The 18,377-nt window shown below is 39.5% G+C and overlaps 1 protein-coding gene across 1 annotated transcript in view; it reads right to left on the bottom strand.

The window, feature by feature from the left end:
* The window catches only part of STARD9 (StAR related lipid transfer domain containing 9), a 98,665-nt gene extending 82,148 nt beyond the window's left edge, over positions 1–16,517 (bottom strand). The window contains exons 1-3 of the mRNA XM_027706901.1: positions 16,438–16,517; positions 5,981–6,050; positions 3,964–4,080 (exon numbers count right to left, since the gene is read on the bottom strand). Of these exons, the coding sequence (XP_027562702.1) occupies positions 3,964–4,080; positions 5,981–6,050; positions 16,438–16,484 (234 nt within the window). The 5' untranslated portion in view covers positions 16,485–16,517. The remainder of the gene's footprint in view (positions 1–3,963; positions 4,081–5,980; positions 6,051–16,437) is intronic.
* Between the last annotated feature and the right edge of the window lie 1,860 nt (positions 16,518–18,377).

Genomic DNA, 18,377 nt, shown 5'->3' with positions numbered 1-18,377 from the left:
TTTTTAGGAGCATAACTGTACCTTGACAGTGATGGTTTGGAAAACCATTCACTCTTTTATAACCATCGAAAATGCATGTAGCAAATTGCAGAGTTAAGATCAGAAAACCACGTATGACCTTTTTCTCTTAAATGCCTATAATATTTTAGAATTTCCTTTTATTTCTAATTTCATGCTTTGCCCATCCAATGTTCTGTTTCTGTCCTTAATTCATATTTATTTATTACCTGTTCTTTCTCTGGTCCTATACAATTTTTTGATACTCAGCTTCTTTCTTTCTGCCATGTAACTCTGGTGCCTGGCTCATATCTCCCTACTTTGAAGGATTTAGCAGATCTGTTCCCTTTCTTTCTTCCTGCAGTAGCTGGTAGGTCCAGTTGATTTAGCCAATTACTCTTCTCTTATGCTATTTCTTGATTTCTCTACTCTGTTTATGCATCAACAAATCCACTTAGGAAAAAAAGAATTGTCTAATTTTCTTTAAAAGGAGAAGGTAGACTCTCCTTTGGAAAGAATTGCACACCTGTGAAAGCAGATGAAAACCTCAGCTCAGTATCAACACAAAGTATTCAACTGCCCAGTGAGAAAACAAAAGAAACAGGCCCAAGGATCTCAAACTGGCCACCTAAAAAACAGAGGTCACATTGTAAAATTTGGCTTATTTGGAAAATTAACACAATGCTTGCACAGCTGACCTATTTCAAAAATCTTATATTTTGTAAAGAATTTATGCAACTTCTAAAGGAAAACTAAGAATTCAGTTCACTTATACTTGACTTCTAAATGAAGGTTATAATCACTGGATGATCATTAGAAACACTGTATATCTTCATATTTCACCACAGTTAGGCAAGAAATAAAGAAAATGAAACTCTGGCTCATATCTAATTCCTCAAATGTTTCAAATGAGAGAATAATCATAAATAACAGTAGACTATCCACTTATACCTGAAGCCATCTTCCAAAACCAAGCAGTATCCAGCAGGTTATATCTGCTAAGAAGCCTGTTTCCCACACATCAACAGTGATGTATTCTTCTGTCAGTAGTCAAAACTTTGTTTTTGATTTAGCAAACTTTCCTCTATTCAGAGACACAAGGCTGCTTACATTATTTCTGTAATGCCAATCAAGAAAGCTTGTGTACATCATGATACAAGAATCACTTTTTAAATTCAGCCTCCTAAAACATGTAGACAATAACACTTAAAAATAATTCATATTTCTGATTGTTTGCCCCAGCTTTTTGAAGGGGAAATGCACTTCTGATTTCAGTGCTATTAAAAAAATAAAAGTAAAGGCATATTATCTGTCACATAGACATTGCAGATTTTACTGAATTGGTTCAGTTCCTCTTCAGTTTACTGTATTGCAAGATTTGCTCTCCCCAAATTAAAGTGAAAAAATACCTTCTGCACTTTTTTTTTTTTAATTAAAAATACCAATGTGAATGTATTAGGAAAAACACAAAAGGTGGGTTAAATGTATTCTCATTTCAGAAAATACATGGAAAGTACAGGTGGCAGAGAAAGCACTGTCTTCATAAACAGAACAATAAATCCAAACATTTGAAAGTACTTACATGTGTGTGACCCAAGTCCATTACAAGTACCTTTGAAGTGATTAAAATATATAGGGAATAAAACGTACTGTGTGTAGTCATCTATGAAATACAGGAGACAGGAACCTGAAGCATACAATGTTAACACCCGGAAGGAACTACAAGAAGTATTCAGAGAAGTAGATATGTATCTTTAAAATCCTAATTTTACTTAAACACTACCATTTCCAGCCCCACTATTGTTACATTGTCACAGAATCCTTAACAACTGAAGAAACTGTTAGGACTTCATTTTTATACAGCCATACAGAGGACAAAAAGAGACAGCTTACTAAAAGACAGCATTCTACAAAAGTGAACCTGAAGACAGATACTTTTATCTACTTTTCATCCTCAACCAATATACCAATCACATATGATAGCAGTTGGCAGGACATCTTCAAGGGAAAAGTGATCCAAGGTCAGTTCATGAAAGAAAGCTTTTACTGGATGACAGTGGTACTGAACCTTCTCTGGCTATTGATAACATCGTTGTTTAAGTTTTTAGGGAAGTTTAGAAACTTCAAGCTCATCACTGAATTAATGATTCAAAACATGGAATTAGCACAATAAACTTTGTTCATACAGTATAAGGGGGCAGAGAAATGCACAAAAGTGTGGTAAGACTGCAGTATCCCAGCAGCCTCTTCTCAAGAACATATGAAGTATGTTTTACTGGTTCTACAATCACAAAGATTGTAAAAGACTGCAAAAAGCCCAAGAAATCAGCTCATGACTCCAGGCCTTTCAAAGAACCAGTCCATCTTCTAACTTCTCTTAACTCATGAAAAATGTCTGTCTAAGCTCCAACAGTTACATGGAGCAGCCCTGTATGTCCTTTCAGTTGGCACCAGGCATAAGTAAGGAAACTACTGACCACTTCTTAATTTTCTATGGTCCAGGAGTTCATATTTCCCCCTCAGTGTCTTTATTGGATAAAAATGGATTGCATGATAAAATGAGGCTCTCCACAGTGTCTGAAATGTCTACTCAATCCCAGCAATGAAGCTGCAGTGTTTATATTGCACTTTATGTTCTTTTTCAGTCACACTTGTATTTAACAACAACAAGAACAAAAATTTATGGTTTGTAGCCAATATTTATACTTCCCATTTGGCAGTGCTGATAAATTTTCATACCAAGTAAAGATAAAACTGACCTGGCAGACTGTATTTATCAGCATTTCATACTAAACCATTTCAGCTAGAAAGCCAACCGTATTTTCAACATTTTTAAGAAGCTTCTAAGTGTATTATAAGAAAAACTCACAAAGAACACAAAATCAAAATAAACAAGTAAGACAATATAAGGGGGTTGGGGAAGCACCAACAGTTCAAAATTTAAAGATTTGTTATTTGTAATCCCTAAAATGGAAGTTTATCTAGTGCTGAGTACTTTAGAAAGACAATTTTCTTTTCTAAACACTAAATACACTTCCCAAGTTCCCAAAATATCTTCCACACTACTGTACCAAAAAGGAAATGAAGCACAGTCAAGAATTTAATGTATAGTTCTGGTAATTGCCAAATTTGACATTTTTTTCACATATTGACTCCCAAAAGTAAAACAATCCTGTGCTCATCGCTTCCAGAAACACAAATTTTACAGAACTAACTCAGTCTTAAGTGATCATTTCTGTGAAAAGCAACACAATTATACAGGTCAAAATTTCAGGAACAGTTGTACTGGCAACTGATGAATATAAAATTATACAATTCTGAAGACAAAACAGCACTAAAAACTGATTTTAATGCTGAAATATGTGATCATATGCATGCATAATGAAAGATTTGGATAGCTTTGCTGTATAGTGTATTTATTTATAAATTTAATAATTCCTTTTTTATTAACAAAGAGTTGTGATCTCATCCTGCTTTAATACCAAATCCTTCAATCTTCTTTTTAATCAATCAAACATTGGATCTTCTCGCTAGGATAAGTCTCCACTAATTATAAAATTTCTGATGCTTTGTCAAGGAAAAGAGCTCTGAACAGTATATTACAAGTAAAATTTACAACCATTGAAGATGTGATTACTTCACTGTTGATCCTCTCAAAACAATCACCTCAACACTCTTGCTTTCCTTCAGAGCTTTCTCTCCCACATCCTGATTCCTACCCCTGAAAAAATTCTCATTTCTAAGCTAGAGTACTCAGATCATCACCATTAATGATCACTACCAAATTTAACATATCTAATGAAAGTGTGCATTAGTTGACAAACAAGGGTATTGCATTCCTACTGCACCTACTTAAGGAGTAGAACATGAAATGTCATGTATCCTACATCTCAATCTTTTCTTGTAGATGTGATTATAAAGGACAAAGTGGGATGAGAACCCAGTATGAGAAACAGCATCACTCACCATTTCCTGAGATGCATACTTTGGATCTTCAGGATCAACTGACCAGTAGCAGTAATCAAAGCTGAAGGCCACAGTTTTTTCTCTTGAGTCCCAACTGCTATCAAGCCTACTGTCAACCTGACAATAAAAGGAAAAAGACAGAAAGACCAATTCACCCTGAACATGCTGACCAAAAAATAAGCATATTTCAAATTAACAGGAAGTTAATCTAGGATCTGTATTGTGGAAAAGGAATGGCAAATAGTTTAACAACTTCATTCAACTTTCTTTGATGCTTAGAGTGAGCAGAGATATCCATGACAGACCTGCTGAAGCATTTTTACTGCAGCTAAGATGCATACAATAAACATAATTTAGCTAATCCTCATAAATTCTACGTATTGCCAAGAGAGATTTAACCCTTTGGGTATTTCTTTGTCATTCTCCTGTTTCACTGAGAACTGCACTGAGGAATGAGGCACCAGCTGAAAAGACAAACAATTTTCTCACTGCATAGTTGGAAATGCAGCTGTCTTCCCCCATTTCCCCTTTGCTTTGTCATGGTAGCAAGCTAATACTTCTGCCACTGGGACTGTGCAGTCCAAAACTAACCTTTATGGGTTAGTAACAGTGACAGTGAAGCCTTTCTAGCACAATAGTCAGAAATTATGTCTGAAATTAAGGGGATCACATAAGTCTTTCTGTATAACCTTGGCCAAGTGATCCGTAATAAAACAGATAAGCTTACAAAAAAGGAACTATACATTGCTGATCTACTCACCAATGAGTCAAAACATTACACAAAATTAACACCATTCACATCTAACATAAACGTTACTGGTGCTGAGGTTTCCCCTGTATGCCAGGACAGGTCACAGCTCCTCTTCAAACAAATAAACCACAGAAAGCTCTGGGTCTAACAAGGCCCATCTGGAGTCAGTCAGGCAGCTGCAGGACCAGGGCCACAACCTGCCAGGGTGGGCTCACCCAGGGGGACAGGCAGCCTCCCAGGCCCCAGACCTCACAGCCCTGTGGTGGAGACCAAAGCCTTCCCCGACTAAGCACCAGAAGAGACAGTGTCACTCCCAGCACTCTTAGAGAGCTCTATCACATGTATAAGGAACTGGGGAAAAATATTTCAGAAAGTAGTGAGTCTCAGGCTCTGCAAATAAAGCCTTTGAAAAGAGAAGATACAGAAAATAAACAACACTTTACATCCACAAGATCTCCCATACCCCTAATATTTTTCCCTCTTATTTCTTTAATAAGAAGCACTTGTAATCAATACAACAATAATTATAATGGAAAAAGGTAAATAGTTCAAATCTTTTCATTCAATTTCTGTCAAGGTTTCTCTTCTAAACCTAGTGTATTATTTCTCTTGAATCAGCAATCTGGAATAAGTGGGTTGCTTGCAGATATAAAGAGAAAAGGAGACAAGACATACAAAAGTCATCCATCTTCTGGGATCCTCACAGTAATCTCACAGTTCATTTATTTGAGTTTCAAGCAGAAACATTTTTGACAGTACAGAATTGCTTTGCTCCTGTTCTATTAATTTACTGAAGGACTGTGGCAGTTTTAAGTAGTTAAAGAGTCTAAAGCAGAAGGCCAGTTCCCAAGCACGCTGGCTCCAGAACTCTCATGAATGATGATGGCTGCATTCAGTTTATTCTTGCAGCTCTTGGTCTTTTACCAAGGCCTGAAGTGTAGCTGAAGACATTTTGCTTCATTTCATGCAAATCATTCGCACTCAGAGTGCAAATATGAGAGGAGGAGAGATACAGGGAAAGAAATTTTCCAGATGTTAGTAAGATAAGCACAAAATCATAAACAATTTACTAACAGCTTTGAATGATGTACATCAACCCCAAAACCAAAACAATCCTCCCACATACCTCTGCTGCAATTGTTCTAGAGCTCTGCTAGTTTAAAATTCTCCCTTAATATTTCTATTAGAATCATCCAATCAAGCAAACATAGAAAAGCACCAGGACATCAGGATCCTTATATGAGAAAGAGAAGACAAACAGCATACCTTTACATTTCTGACTTTTGCCACTTTGTCATCAATTTCAACAATCACTCTTCCTCCTTCTGCAGTCTCTCTGGAAACAGAACACATTAAAAAAAACCATTTAAAATCTGAAGGAACAGAAAGGTGCATGTCAGTTTTCTAAACTCCAGAAATAACATTCACAAGGAAGTAGAGTGAAGCACTGGTAGACTGGCTGTGCTTTGTGGAGTATGGATCCACATCATACACTTGTGAGCCACTAGAGTTGTCAGGTCACACTGATTTTTACCACTTAATCCAGAGTGTTTGTTGTAGTCCTCAAAAAGTACTCTTTAGAGAAAAAACAATCAACAAACCCAAAAAACTATCCTGAAATGTAAATGGAAAGGATTGTTCCTCAACTGCAAAGGACCATGCACTCATAAATACTAAAATTCCCACTGAAAGCAGCTATGACTGGCTACTACAGACAATTTCCACATTCAAAATCAGTCATATTAGAAAAAAAAATGAAAAAAGGGTGGCCAAAGGAAAAAAAACCAAAAACAACTCCCTCCCCAAAAAAACCCCAAACCAAAACCAAACAAAAAAACCCAAGCAAGCAAGCAACCAAACAAACCAACAGCGAACGCCACCTTATTTCTGGACTGAAAGCATAATAGCTATTTGAGGATGTTCTTAATCTCTCTCAATAATTATCATGGATTTTTTTATACATAGTAGGACAGAAATGAGGAAGAAGAGGTCAGTGCCCTATTTCTCTGACTTCAGTACTGAGAAGCTAAGAACAAGACAAAGATCCTTTATATTTCTTCTATATTTTGCTGTGTGCTCAGATACTGACAAATCTTGCAAGCTGCAACTTTCTGGTAAAGTTTTTTTGGATGAAGCCTAATGGCTTTCTAAAACCATAAGAAATTGATTTAGAAATAAAAACAGTTTTGTTCTTAATGCAGTTTAGCCACACTTTGTTTAAAATTAAGCTGAAGGTGCACTGTAATCTGGAACAACAGGTGTTCCTTTCCTTTTACTTTGCACCCAGGGGAGCCACGTGGTGCTCAGCACAGGGGCTAACGAACACTGTTCTGTTCTTGTACCAGGGCGCTGGGTTATACCTCTGCCTTTGGGGGTTAAAACCACTTTTCTCTGTATCATTGTGCAGAGCAACTGCTGCTCTGTATCTTCTTAGTAAATTATAAGTCTGACTTGTAATGTCTTGAGTTGGGTTCATTTCTCCTGCCGGTTTACTTTTAAACCGGCACAGATGTATATACATCCCCCTGATTATCAGCTGGATCAGTATCATCAGGTCAGTTAGAAACTAGATAAGCTAAAACAAGACTTAAAAAATTCAAACCCAGTTGACATCCACTCATTCATGGCCCTAGATCTTCCTGTTAACAAATTTCCTTACACGTGTGCAGAAACATTTAGTCCCTCCCTGATTAAAATCTGCTTTCACCGAAAGCTTTAACTTTCAGGTGGCACAAAGCACAATATGCCCTGCCTGGGGTCTCTCCTCTCCGGTTCTCAGTTTTTACCCCATGCTTTCTGTACCAAAACAACATTCAAAACAATGCCTTAGGACACTTAAGATTTCCACAAAGAAAATCACTGTAGCATTTGAGCTTTTCAAGCATAAAGAAATTTTAAACACATTTCTGAGCATAGGCTGATCCCATTTTGCAGACAGAAATAATGCTTCGCCTTGAAGTCTCTGTACTTCACATTATTGATTTTGAGGTACCTGCCTTGAGACAGGCTGAATTTGGTACTTCCTGTAACACATACGTGGCACTTGACATAGAAAATACAAGGACAGCTCCCAGAGATTTTAGTTAAGCTGAGAGTGTTCAGCTGTTCAACATATCCATCACCACTACTCCAAGTCAGATCACAAGAGAAAGGGAAACACATTATGTACAGCTAGATACCAAATGTTGCATTCCATATAGTTGAGTACTGAACAGAGACCTCATAAGGCTCCCTAAAGAACAAATGAACAAGGACAAGTGCCTAAGGATACAGACTGTATCTAAGGTAGAAATGTGCAAATGACACATTTAACCTGTACATGTGTAACTTTGTAGATGTTTTGACCAGCAAATGCTTTCCAACATAATTTAGTTTAGGGACTTTCGTATCCATGTACAAACCTCTGGCAGGTGAGCTAATGGATAAAACTGACAGTTGCTCTGTACAGCAGGCCTGATCTAAGAGGAAATGGGACATTTTGTCACAGTAATCTGAGAACAGCAAAAGACAGACAAAACCAGAGAGAGCCTTTAGGAGGGAGTTTACTTCAGTTACACATATTCTTTCCTTCACCGCCCTAGTATGATCTCAGCCCTATCTTGCTTCCCAATCCCATGAGCATCCTTAATTTTCAGTCCTACTGTTAATCCTCCAGTCTCATCATCTCAAATAGTTCACTGAGTTCATATCCTTCTCCTCCTATGCACAAACATCATCTCTTATGGGTAGTTGCTGTTCTCTCTGACATCTTGTCCATGGGCCCACGTTCACTTCTAGTGTCTTCAGTTGCTCTGCAGGTTTTGTGTCCCTTCTTCTAGTGCATTATAGCTGATTGTAAGCTGATCTCTCTGCTCCAAAGGTACCAAATCCTACTCTTCTGTCGTTGTCTAACCCAAATTTACTTGTACACTCCATAAGTGAATCAGCGTTTCTTCTTGGACACCAGCTGAGGTAAGTAAACAGATTATTGAGAATAAATCAGAGAGAAGACCTTGTTTCTCAGGTCCCATTCCTGAGCTTTAATTGTTATTTGGACAACACTGAGCTGAATTTATTAAAGCAGTGCTCAATGAGGTTTTTTTCCTTAAGGGGATGATGCAAGCACAATTAGTCAATACTAGAGAGTACAAACTCAGAGAAAGCAGATCCCTCAAAACTTTTATCTGCCATGTTATTATAAGTCTTCACTAAGCATGTTAAATAGTTTTAGTTATTTAGAACTTGGGCAAAAATGTGAAGATTCAGATGGGTAATTAAAAAATACGCATCAGATTTCAAATTTTAAATCAATTGGGAAATTCAAATAAAAGGTCACCGTAAGTTGCTCTTATATATTTTAAAACATAATTTCCCTGTAACCATATCTCCTGCAGCAGTTGAACTGTTCTGGGTGAAGCTTAAAAATAATTTTAAGAAAATCTAGCCTGAGGCAGGCATTCATGAATAGAGCATTTGTACTCAAATGTCTGAAATCTGGAAAAGCTTTTAATAGTTTTAAATGCCAGGGTATTCTAATTGCAGATATAAAGCAACCTCAACAACAAGCAGCGTTCTCAACCCCAGCTATAATAATTACATGAAACTCACTGCCTTCAGTCCACATGTATTACACATAACCCTATGAACAAATCACTTTACACTGTGGGTTCTCATTAACTGATGTTCTCCCAGACCACAGTCACTACTGAACATTACAGATAAAGAAGAAATACCAAACATAAAATTTGAGATACAAAAATTTTCTGAATATAAAAATTTTTATACTCATATATACATATGTACTTATACTAAAATAAACATAATCCCAGTAAGATACAAACAACACAAGATAAAACTGCCACACCACCTTTTACCACAGGGTTCAAGGAATCCACACTATACAGCCATAAAGTTCTATGCAGGAATCAAGTACCTTTGTTTGAATCTCACAAAACAAAAAAAGCCACTAGCAAACAAGGATAGAAATACTATCTCCCCTTGCTCTGGGTGCAGATTCACAGCACCCAGACTTTTATCTTAACTGCAGACTGTTGCTACAAGAGGCAATTACTTTTTACTCCAACCTCCCACATGTGTTCCTACTTTCTAGCAATCACACACCCATGCAATGACTCAGATCAGCTGTGATCAGAAAAAGAACCACATCAAAATAAATAATCAAGGTGTCACAGTACCAGCCAGCCCTTCCAGAGCACTGAGCACACCTGTCACAGAGTTGCTAAGCCAAAGCAAGAGAAAGGGCAGGAACAGGGGTGGCGAGAATGGAGATGCCTCCGTTCTCCTGCAGCTTACAGCCAGAGACCAGGGAGCATAAACAAAACAACATATAGCTGACACCAGTCCTACAAACTATACATTCGATTTCCCATAAACACGTGTTTACATCATGCTTCATTTAGGTACAAACCAGAGAACTTTGGGAAAGAAAGCACAGTTTAATACCTAAAGGCCAGGACGCAAAGCAGACTCGCAGCTGTTCTGGATGTTCTGACCTTAATTCCAGATTGCAAACACTAAAAAGCTCTCTCAGCAAAACCTGTGTTCATCAGCACAGTTTTACACATATGTGCAACAGTTTGCATTTGAATGACAAAACAACGCATCATCCTTAGGAATGGGTGCTCTGCTCCACAGGTATGAAAGCTGTATTCTTTGCACCAGTAAAATCAACTCCAAAGTACACTTCTCCAGTAAGAACTTTGACTTCTACTGCTCAGAAGTCACTGTGGACCTAACATTTAGTTTCCCCATCCTCCCCTCTTCCTCACTTCTTGAAAAATGCATGCTATGTTTGGGAAATGCCTCTCCTAAATTGCTTTGCAAGAAAACGAGTTATCTGTACAAAGATAAAGCTGTAGAAAGACCATTTAATGGTGCACATCCCAGGAAAGACCTGGATCTTTTCAGTCACAGAAAGCTTTAAAAAAACGCAGACCCAGCAACAGAACAGTGACACAAGTACATAATGCAGTGGCAGGGCTCTAATAGGGAGAGACCTGACAGACTGCTGCAGCAGTCCAGAAAACACAGGCAGCCCAAAGGAAATCCTGCACCATTTGCTGCTCCTATGACAAATCATTTCTGCAGCCAACATGTAAAGCTAATGCAACCCTAGAGGGACACTCTGCCAGATGTAGAAGAATGAGCCAGTGGAAAAGAATCATGGGAGAATCAAGACCCCTGAGAGGGACTTTTACACAACTTGCTGGATCTCCTGAGATGAGTTCAGACACAGAGTACAGAAGTGCAAGGAGGTATACAGAGCTGGAGGAAACAGTGGGTGGAAGGAGAGGGGGCAGTTGTTTATTTTATACTTTCTAAAATTTGCCCCATTTTTCTCCACCCTCTCAAATAACAGTCAGGCACTTGGAGAGCAAAGGAGCTGACTTTAAAAAGTCGCCTGTTTATTTTAGAAACACGTACATGCAATAAAGCAAAAATACTGGAGTCACTGGTAGTAGTCATGTAACAAAACAGCTTCTACAAATACAGATCAGCAAATTACTCACCAAAGTAATCAAACATACCAAAGCCAATACACACAATTCAAGTGCAAGGAAAATCTTAAATAAATTTTTTAAGAATTAAGTTTGTGTCTACTCATATAAACTTTGAAAATAACCCTGCAATGTAACCACTGCAAATACTTGTGTTTTCCTGTCAATTCCCATTACCCAAGTTAACTCCAAATTCAATCTCAATCTGTACCGAGACACTACCTCAAAAGCAGTACAGCAATATTATCAATCACTCCCCTCATCGAGAGATTTTTCATGCTGATCTGGGCAATCATGTAGGTTCTGGGTTTTTTTGAACAATTGACTTCAGGGTTTTGGGGTTTTTCCTACCCTTCTGTGGCTTACTCTGATGGAGAGCATCTTCACATCCTGCTGACAAACACAACCAAACCCACAAAATACAGCTATAGCAGACCTGCAGTGAGTATGGCAGAATATATGCCAGTAGTCACTGCTGTTTTCTCTTGGATTCTATCACTTGCCAGGATGTGACCAATACCTATGACAGCCTACAGGTAGGGTACACATTTACCAAACTACCTTCACTTGTACCTAGGATACTTTGTGCCTTCTAATGGCACATCTATGCAATCACCATGCCAGCAGCTTATATATAATCCTGAAGCAAATCTAACCCAAGTATTTTCTTGGTCATGAGGTCTAAAGATTTTATGGAGAAAACTTGAGTTAGATTTATCTTTTCCTTTCCATTTACAGTATACTGTACAGTGTCTCTGCCCCTTATTTACTGGTGGCCTTGACAGAAGTATCTTTGACAAGCTGCCATCTTTGCACCTCCTGAGGGACTGGCCTTGGCCATGGGAAAAAAGAAACAGACAATGCAGGGCTCATTCTAAATTTTGCTTCAGAGAGCACTATCCCAGACAAAATGGGTTGAGGAGGTAGCTGTTGAGAGAAAAAAGGTGCAATGAGAAGAGCACTAAGAGTCCATGCTGCTCCATCAAAAATTGTAGAGAGGAATGCCAAAGCTTTCAGCTGTTAGAGCTTCTGCACTCTACTGACAAGTTAAGGTACCTACAACAACAACTTTCCCAAACACAGCATCCCTTTGCAACATCAGCATAATATGTATCCTTATACCTGCTGCTGTAACCTGTGAAAGCTGAGGCGATATTAGTATGAAAAACCTCACTTTGGCTAATGCAGGATTTTTATTAAAAAAACCAAAACTATCAACAATCAAGTAAATTTACCTAAAATTTGTTTTCAGTGTTTCTCATTATTCTTATTACTCAATGCCATTTTGTATCCAAAAGTCAAAACTGTTTTGCTGTGTCTTGCAAACAGGAGTGCACACCCAGTCAACAATCCTCCTACCAAATTCAGAACAGATGTTTATAAATAATTCTAAAATCTATAGTGAAGCCAAGTACACAGAGTTCACCAAGACAGCATGCTGTTATACTAGACATATTGCTCAAGTAATTTTTTGAAACTACTCCCAGCTGCATAGAGCTTCTATTGGCTCTAACAATGCCTAACACAATCTGAGAGTCAAAAATCACCATTCCTCGTGATTACCATCATCCTTACGTGGTTTCCCCCTAGTCTTCTTTGCAAATATTATATAACAATAAAAATATGAATATTTGGTGCAGAGACAAACATGAGGCATTGTCAGTACTCTTTTCAGATACAGCCCTATTAAAACCGTTAAAGACTTGACTTCATCTTACCAGACTTTTGATACACATATTCACGAGCTAGGAGACAAAGCACAGGATGGCCCCCTTCGGTCACAATAAGCTCAGTAATCCTGTCCATGTGATGGCAGAGTGCAAGAAGAGTGTTCCTGTTTGCACCACCCGTAAACTCTTTAACTGCTGGAATGGGAGCATCAGGCATCTTCCTTGATAAATATGAGTCAGAAATACTCCTGATGACAGAGCGGTGCTTTGAATCGCTGTGGAATAATGATGCTTTCCTTTCATGCAGAGGCATTGAGGGGAAGAGGAAAGAGGAGAGGCCACAGAGGCAGCTGAAAAGTGGAGATGATATTTTCAACAGCAGAATGTCTTCTGTTTGGCTCGGTCCTGCACAAGTAACTCCCAAACTTCAGAGCAGGCCCAGCAAAGTACTTTAAAGCCTTCATAAAGCATCACAAGGCAACTTGAATGCCCTAGTGTCAAGTTTTTAACTAACACCACTATAACTTTACAATTGAACTAAACAAACTTGCTGTGAATGATTTTACTCAATCCACAATCTGTGAAGGAATGCAATGTCTTGTAGTCCCTAGTGCACGCCAGAAAGAGAATCCTATAGAAATGTATGAGGCTCTTCATTACGGTATAGAGTACTCTTAAAAAATTCTTCCTTCCTATCTCTAAGACTGTTTATGTAGCAGCTCTCAAACTACACTGTGATAAGGGACTGAATCCTGGGTACAAACAAATGAATTGAGACCAGCTGGATGGAGAACAGAAGATGTGGATCATGGAGGGAAAGGCATGAGGTAGCCGTGCTCCATCCTGGTCCCAACATGATGCTGCCCTAGACACATGGATCGTTCCCCTGCCAGAGGGCCTCCCACGCACAAACAGCCCTCCCTCCTCTCACATAACACAGGGCTGAGATCCACTATAATAGCAATCAGCAGCCACAACTAAGTACTAGAATTGTGATGAGTTACCACAACAAAGGGACAAACATGTTTGAAATTAGCAGCACATAAAAATTAGTATTGGGTTCTGCTGGCCATAAATAGTAAGAGGATATGTCCAACACTGCAGGTTTTTCTGTAGCATACAAATAACCAACACAGCATTAAGAGAGCTACCCAGGAACAAGGAGAGCTGTAGACACAGATTGGAATACTTTCTCAGCCAGTCACACTATTACCAGGTCTTGAGGGTGAGGTCTGCTATCGCAGCACCCCACTACAGACTGCGGTGTTGGCATACTCCACAAAGAAGTCAAGAAAGAAAGAGCAACAACATTCCTAGTTCACATAGTTACATGCTAGCGTTGAAAGTGTTTCCATCAACAGCTTCTGACTGATAGCCAAAAATAACATTACACTTCCCTTACAAAAGTCTCACATCCAATAGACCAAGCATTAAGATATCTGGGAATAAACCATTAATGGATTCATCAGTTTCCAGATCCTAATTATTACGTATCGCTATAGTCAATTTATAGCACCCCTTCAGGCTTCCATATTTCATTCTGAAGGGGAAATGTATTTTAACAGAACAAGTATCCACGTAACCACAAAGTAACAAATCTTTTTTAGTATGTAGAATAGTAAATGTGTAATAAAGACTTTTAAAGCAATGTTACTCCAGTGAATATATTTGAGTGAATGTACTCCCAGAACTACATTTTGGTGATTAAAAAATCATTTAGTCTGTTACAGAATGACTGATAGCATTATGAAGAACAGTGGCTGCAAAGTTATTTAAAGTTTAGGCAAAGGAAAAACTGCATTTTCTGTAACTGTACTGGCTTTATAACTACTAGGGTATATTTGTGCATAGGACCTGTCTGTCAAAGAACGCATTGTGATGGGTGTCATATAGACACAGAACAAAAAGACCACTCTTTGCCTTATGCTAAATAACAAGTTTCAGATGTAATGAACACAGTTTATAAAAGACAGAAACTTTAAACCCTAACATCTTTTAATATCTGAATATTCAGTACATTTTAAGAAGCAAAATGAATGTTCATGTGCCGTTGTAAATTAAATGAAAAGAAGCAATGAGGAAGTTTGCATGATAGTCTAGAAACAACCAACCTTGAGTTCTAGCCTTTGACTGCAGCATTTTAATTTTTGGCACTCTTAAAAAGCCAAGTTTAATATTTTTGGCTAGAATTGAGATTGTACATATTACAGTACTTCAATCTAGTTGAACTGAATTCTTTTCTGCCGGAAGTCTTAAAACCCCTAAGAGATCCTAGGAGCTGAGGCAACATAGGTACCTGTCAGAGTCAATCGCAGAGGGTGTATACAGTGATGGTGAGAGGTTTGTGTGATGACAGTATGGAAGAAGTATAAGAAGCTGGAAAAGAGTAGACCTTTAACCCCACTGAGAACTTTAGTCCTTTCCATGTCTATCAAGGTTACTTTAAGCCTTCACATATTTGGTATTTGCCTCACAGTCATTACATTTGGAAAATTTTGTTCAAGGCTAAAAAGCAAGTTGTCATGTCAGACCTTTCACAGAGAATATCCAGCCACTTCCCCTTTCCATTTATAAAATACTAAAATCCATGTTGAAATGCTTTTGCTGATCTCAGTTGAGGAAGCACAGTAGAAGGAACAAATGGCCTATTGCCTTTGGGGTCAAATAACACAAGACTCATCTCTGCCTCCCTCCATATCCCATTTGTCACACCATCACAAGTTGAGTCAATGGAATTACTTAACAGTCTCTCCCTGTACTACTCCCTGAGTTTCCACTCTCACCTTCATACAAGCATTTCTGTTTCAGCATCAGATTAGTTTCTGCCATGTGCAGGAGGCTGCCCACCTTTCTGATCCTACCCTCCTCTCTAAACTACTGAGCTTGTACCACTTCTGAAACCATTCCTATCTGGAGTGCTATAGCATTTCTCCAACAGGAGGAGTAAATTACCAGCCGCTGAAATTTGGGTTGCTTGCTTTTTCTCTTTCTTTTCCTCCCCAAATTTTCAAAGTTTGCACGGTTTTAAGTATGTATTATATACAAACAACAACAGATCCTATGGCATCTTGTTTGTGGGAGTTGCCTTCAAGCCGCATCATGTAGCTTTTGGGATTTCTATTGGAGCCAAGCAAGCCGGGGAGGGAGCGGAGCTGAGCGACAATGGGAATATCCGGCTCTGCCTCCCGCTGGAAAAAACAGCAACAACAGAAGGGAAAGGGAAGATTCCCTGACACTGGATGACAATTGTCCTGTTTTGGGGAGCTCAGGAAGTGGGAAGTCACCCTAACAGCTCCACTGGGTGACTTTTCCAAGAAAACTTCCCAAGCTATTTAGCGAGCCGGCGAGAGGCGTCCTGCCAGTCCTCCTGCCATACCGCCAAGTTCCCCAGCGCCTGCGGTCCCTCCCTTAGCCCCGGCTAAGCCGCCTCACGGCGGCGATCCCGTCCCGGCTGACGGGACCGGCAGCACCGGCCGCCCCTCGCAGCCGCCCCGGTACTGCCCCTCCGCCGCGGCGACCGCGACCTCCCCGCGCCCCCGGCTGCGCCCCGCCGCACCTTTTGCTCAGAGGCCGGACCCGCACGGCCACCTTGACGTTGGCCATGGCTCCGCTCACGCCCCGCAGCCACGGCCACCCGCGCCCCGGCCCCTCATCCCGCCCTCCGCCCGGGATGGGGAGGAGCGGGGAGGAGCGGAGCCGCCCGTCCCGCCCCGGAGGGGAGAGCCCGGCCCAGGCAGCCCCCGCGGAGCGGGTGGAAGGAAAACTTCCGCGAGTGGAGAGGGGGCGTTTCGAGAAAAGTCTGCTCGGAGCAGCCGCACGGCACCCTCTTCAGCACCCGAACCCCACTTTTCCGCCTGAAACAGGTCTGCCCGGGAGAGTGGGACCCCCAGAGTAAGAGACGATGATTTCACACTTTATATCCCCGGGGATACCACTGTTCCTCCCCAAATTCTCATTTGCAACAGCAAAACAACGCGGCCTTTACCTCAGAGTTCAATACCGACAGTCCGATTAGACGGGTACCGCCATGAAGGTGCTCACTAGGGACCAGCACTGTAAGCACTCCACATTAATTTGACAGGAATTTAGGCAAGACAAGTATCCCTTCCATATAAGTGCTAAAGGAAAGGTCTCAAGTGCTTTAGATTTCTTTTGCTTCTCCTTTGAGAACCTCCAATATTCATGTGGGTCGTACTTATGGTGTAAAAGAAAATTTCCAAACTTCCTAAGAACTATAATTGAAATCAATGTCAAACTGTTGCATATAAAGGTTTGTGTTTAGAGTAATATAAGAACCACGGAAAGATTTTTAAAACATTCTTTTTAGAATATTGTCCCTATCAGCTACTGATGTTATCGTGAAGACGCGAGAGCAAGTAGCTTTGGCATAAAGAAGATGCCAGGCTTGATAGGCAATTCCTGTTTTGACAATTCCATTTGCCAGTTCTGTTTCTCAGTTTTAAATGCATTTTTTCTGGTTTTGCATTTCCAATTATGATAAACTGAGCTGTATCTGAATATCATATAGGAGTGTTTTACAGTCCTCTATTGTTTTTACATTTAAACAACTTCTGTTTGAATTGCCTTTCAACTGTACTATTTTTTTTTGGACTTTAAGTATAGTTATTTTCATGAGACAATTTGCCTTAAGCTCCAGAAATGTTAAATCTAAATGAAAAAGGTACCATAATTCAGAAACCTTCCAGAGTGAGTATGGGATAGATCCTTTGGACCTGACACTTCATTCATGACTCACCATAGAGACGCTAAAATGAATATCTACAAGCTGTGAATCACCGTATACTTCAATAGATTTATCCCTTTAAATCATACTGAAGAATTAATTGGTACATCAATGGCAAATGGCAATTAGCTAAACTCTACCAACTCCACAATCAACTCTTCAGTAACAGATACAGTAAGAAAAGAAAATATGCTTAACTCTTTGGGATATGGCAAAAACATGTATTTCAAGAAATTATAATGAATAAACTAACTAAAAATGTTTTCACTGTACTCTAAAATTATTAAATTACAACAGCTTTAATTTGCCTGACCCAAATCGTCACTGTAAGACAATGAGAGAGGCTAAGCCTGTGATAGAGGTACAGGACACTGATTTACACAAACACAGAAAAGACCTCTAAGATCATCGAGCCCAGCCTATGACCACCTCCCATCCTGAAGAAGTCCACAAGTCTGGATTCTGTTTCTTCCCACTTCACAGAATGTGCAAAGCATTTTCAGTAAAAATGTCAGCTCCTCTGCAATTGTGTGGAAGACCTTCGTTTCCACATCTGAAACAACGTTGACATGGGACTTTGTACTCAAATTCTGCAATGATATATAGCAAGTGTTCACACAAAGACCCCACTAAAGTCTGTGGAGACTCACACACCAGTTTATATTCTCAGATTCTATCTAGTGACATTCTCCTTGACCTAATCAAAATTGTTTCTATCCTCTTAACTTCTCATCAGCAGCAGAGAGGAATGT

Source organism: Neopelma chrysocephalum, unplaced genomic scaffold, assembly GCF_003984885.1.
Source record: "Neopelma chrysocephalum unplaced genomic scaffold, ASM398488v2 Primary Assembly neopelma1_24, whole genome shotgun sequence".
NCBI lineage: Eukaryota > Metazoa > Chordata > Aves > Passeriformes > Pipridae > Neopelma > Neopelma chrysocephalum.
Note: the sequence above shows the minus strand (reverse complement) of the source record. Positions and strands in the feature narration are given on the sequence as shown.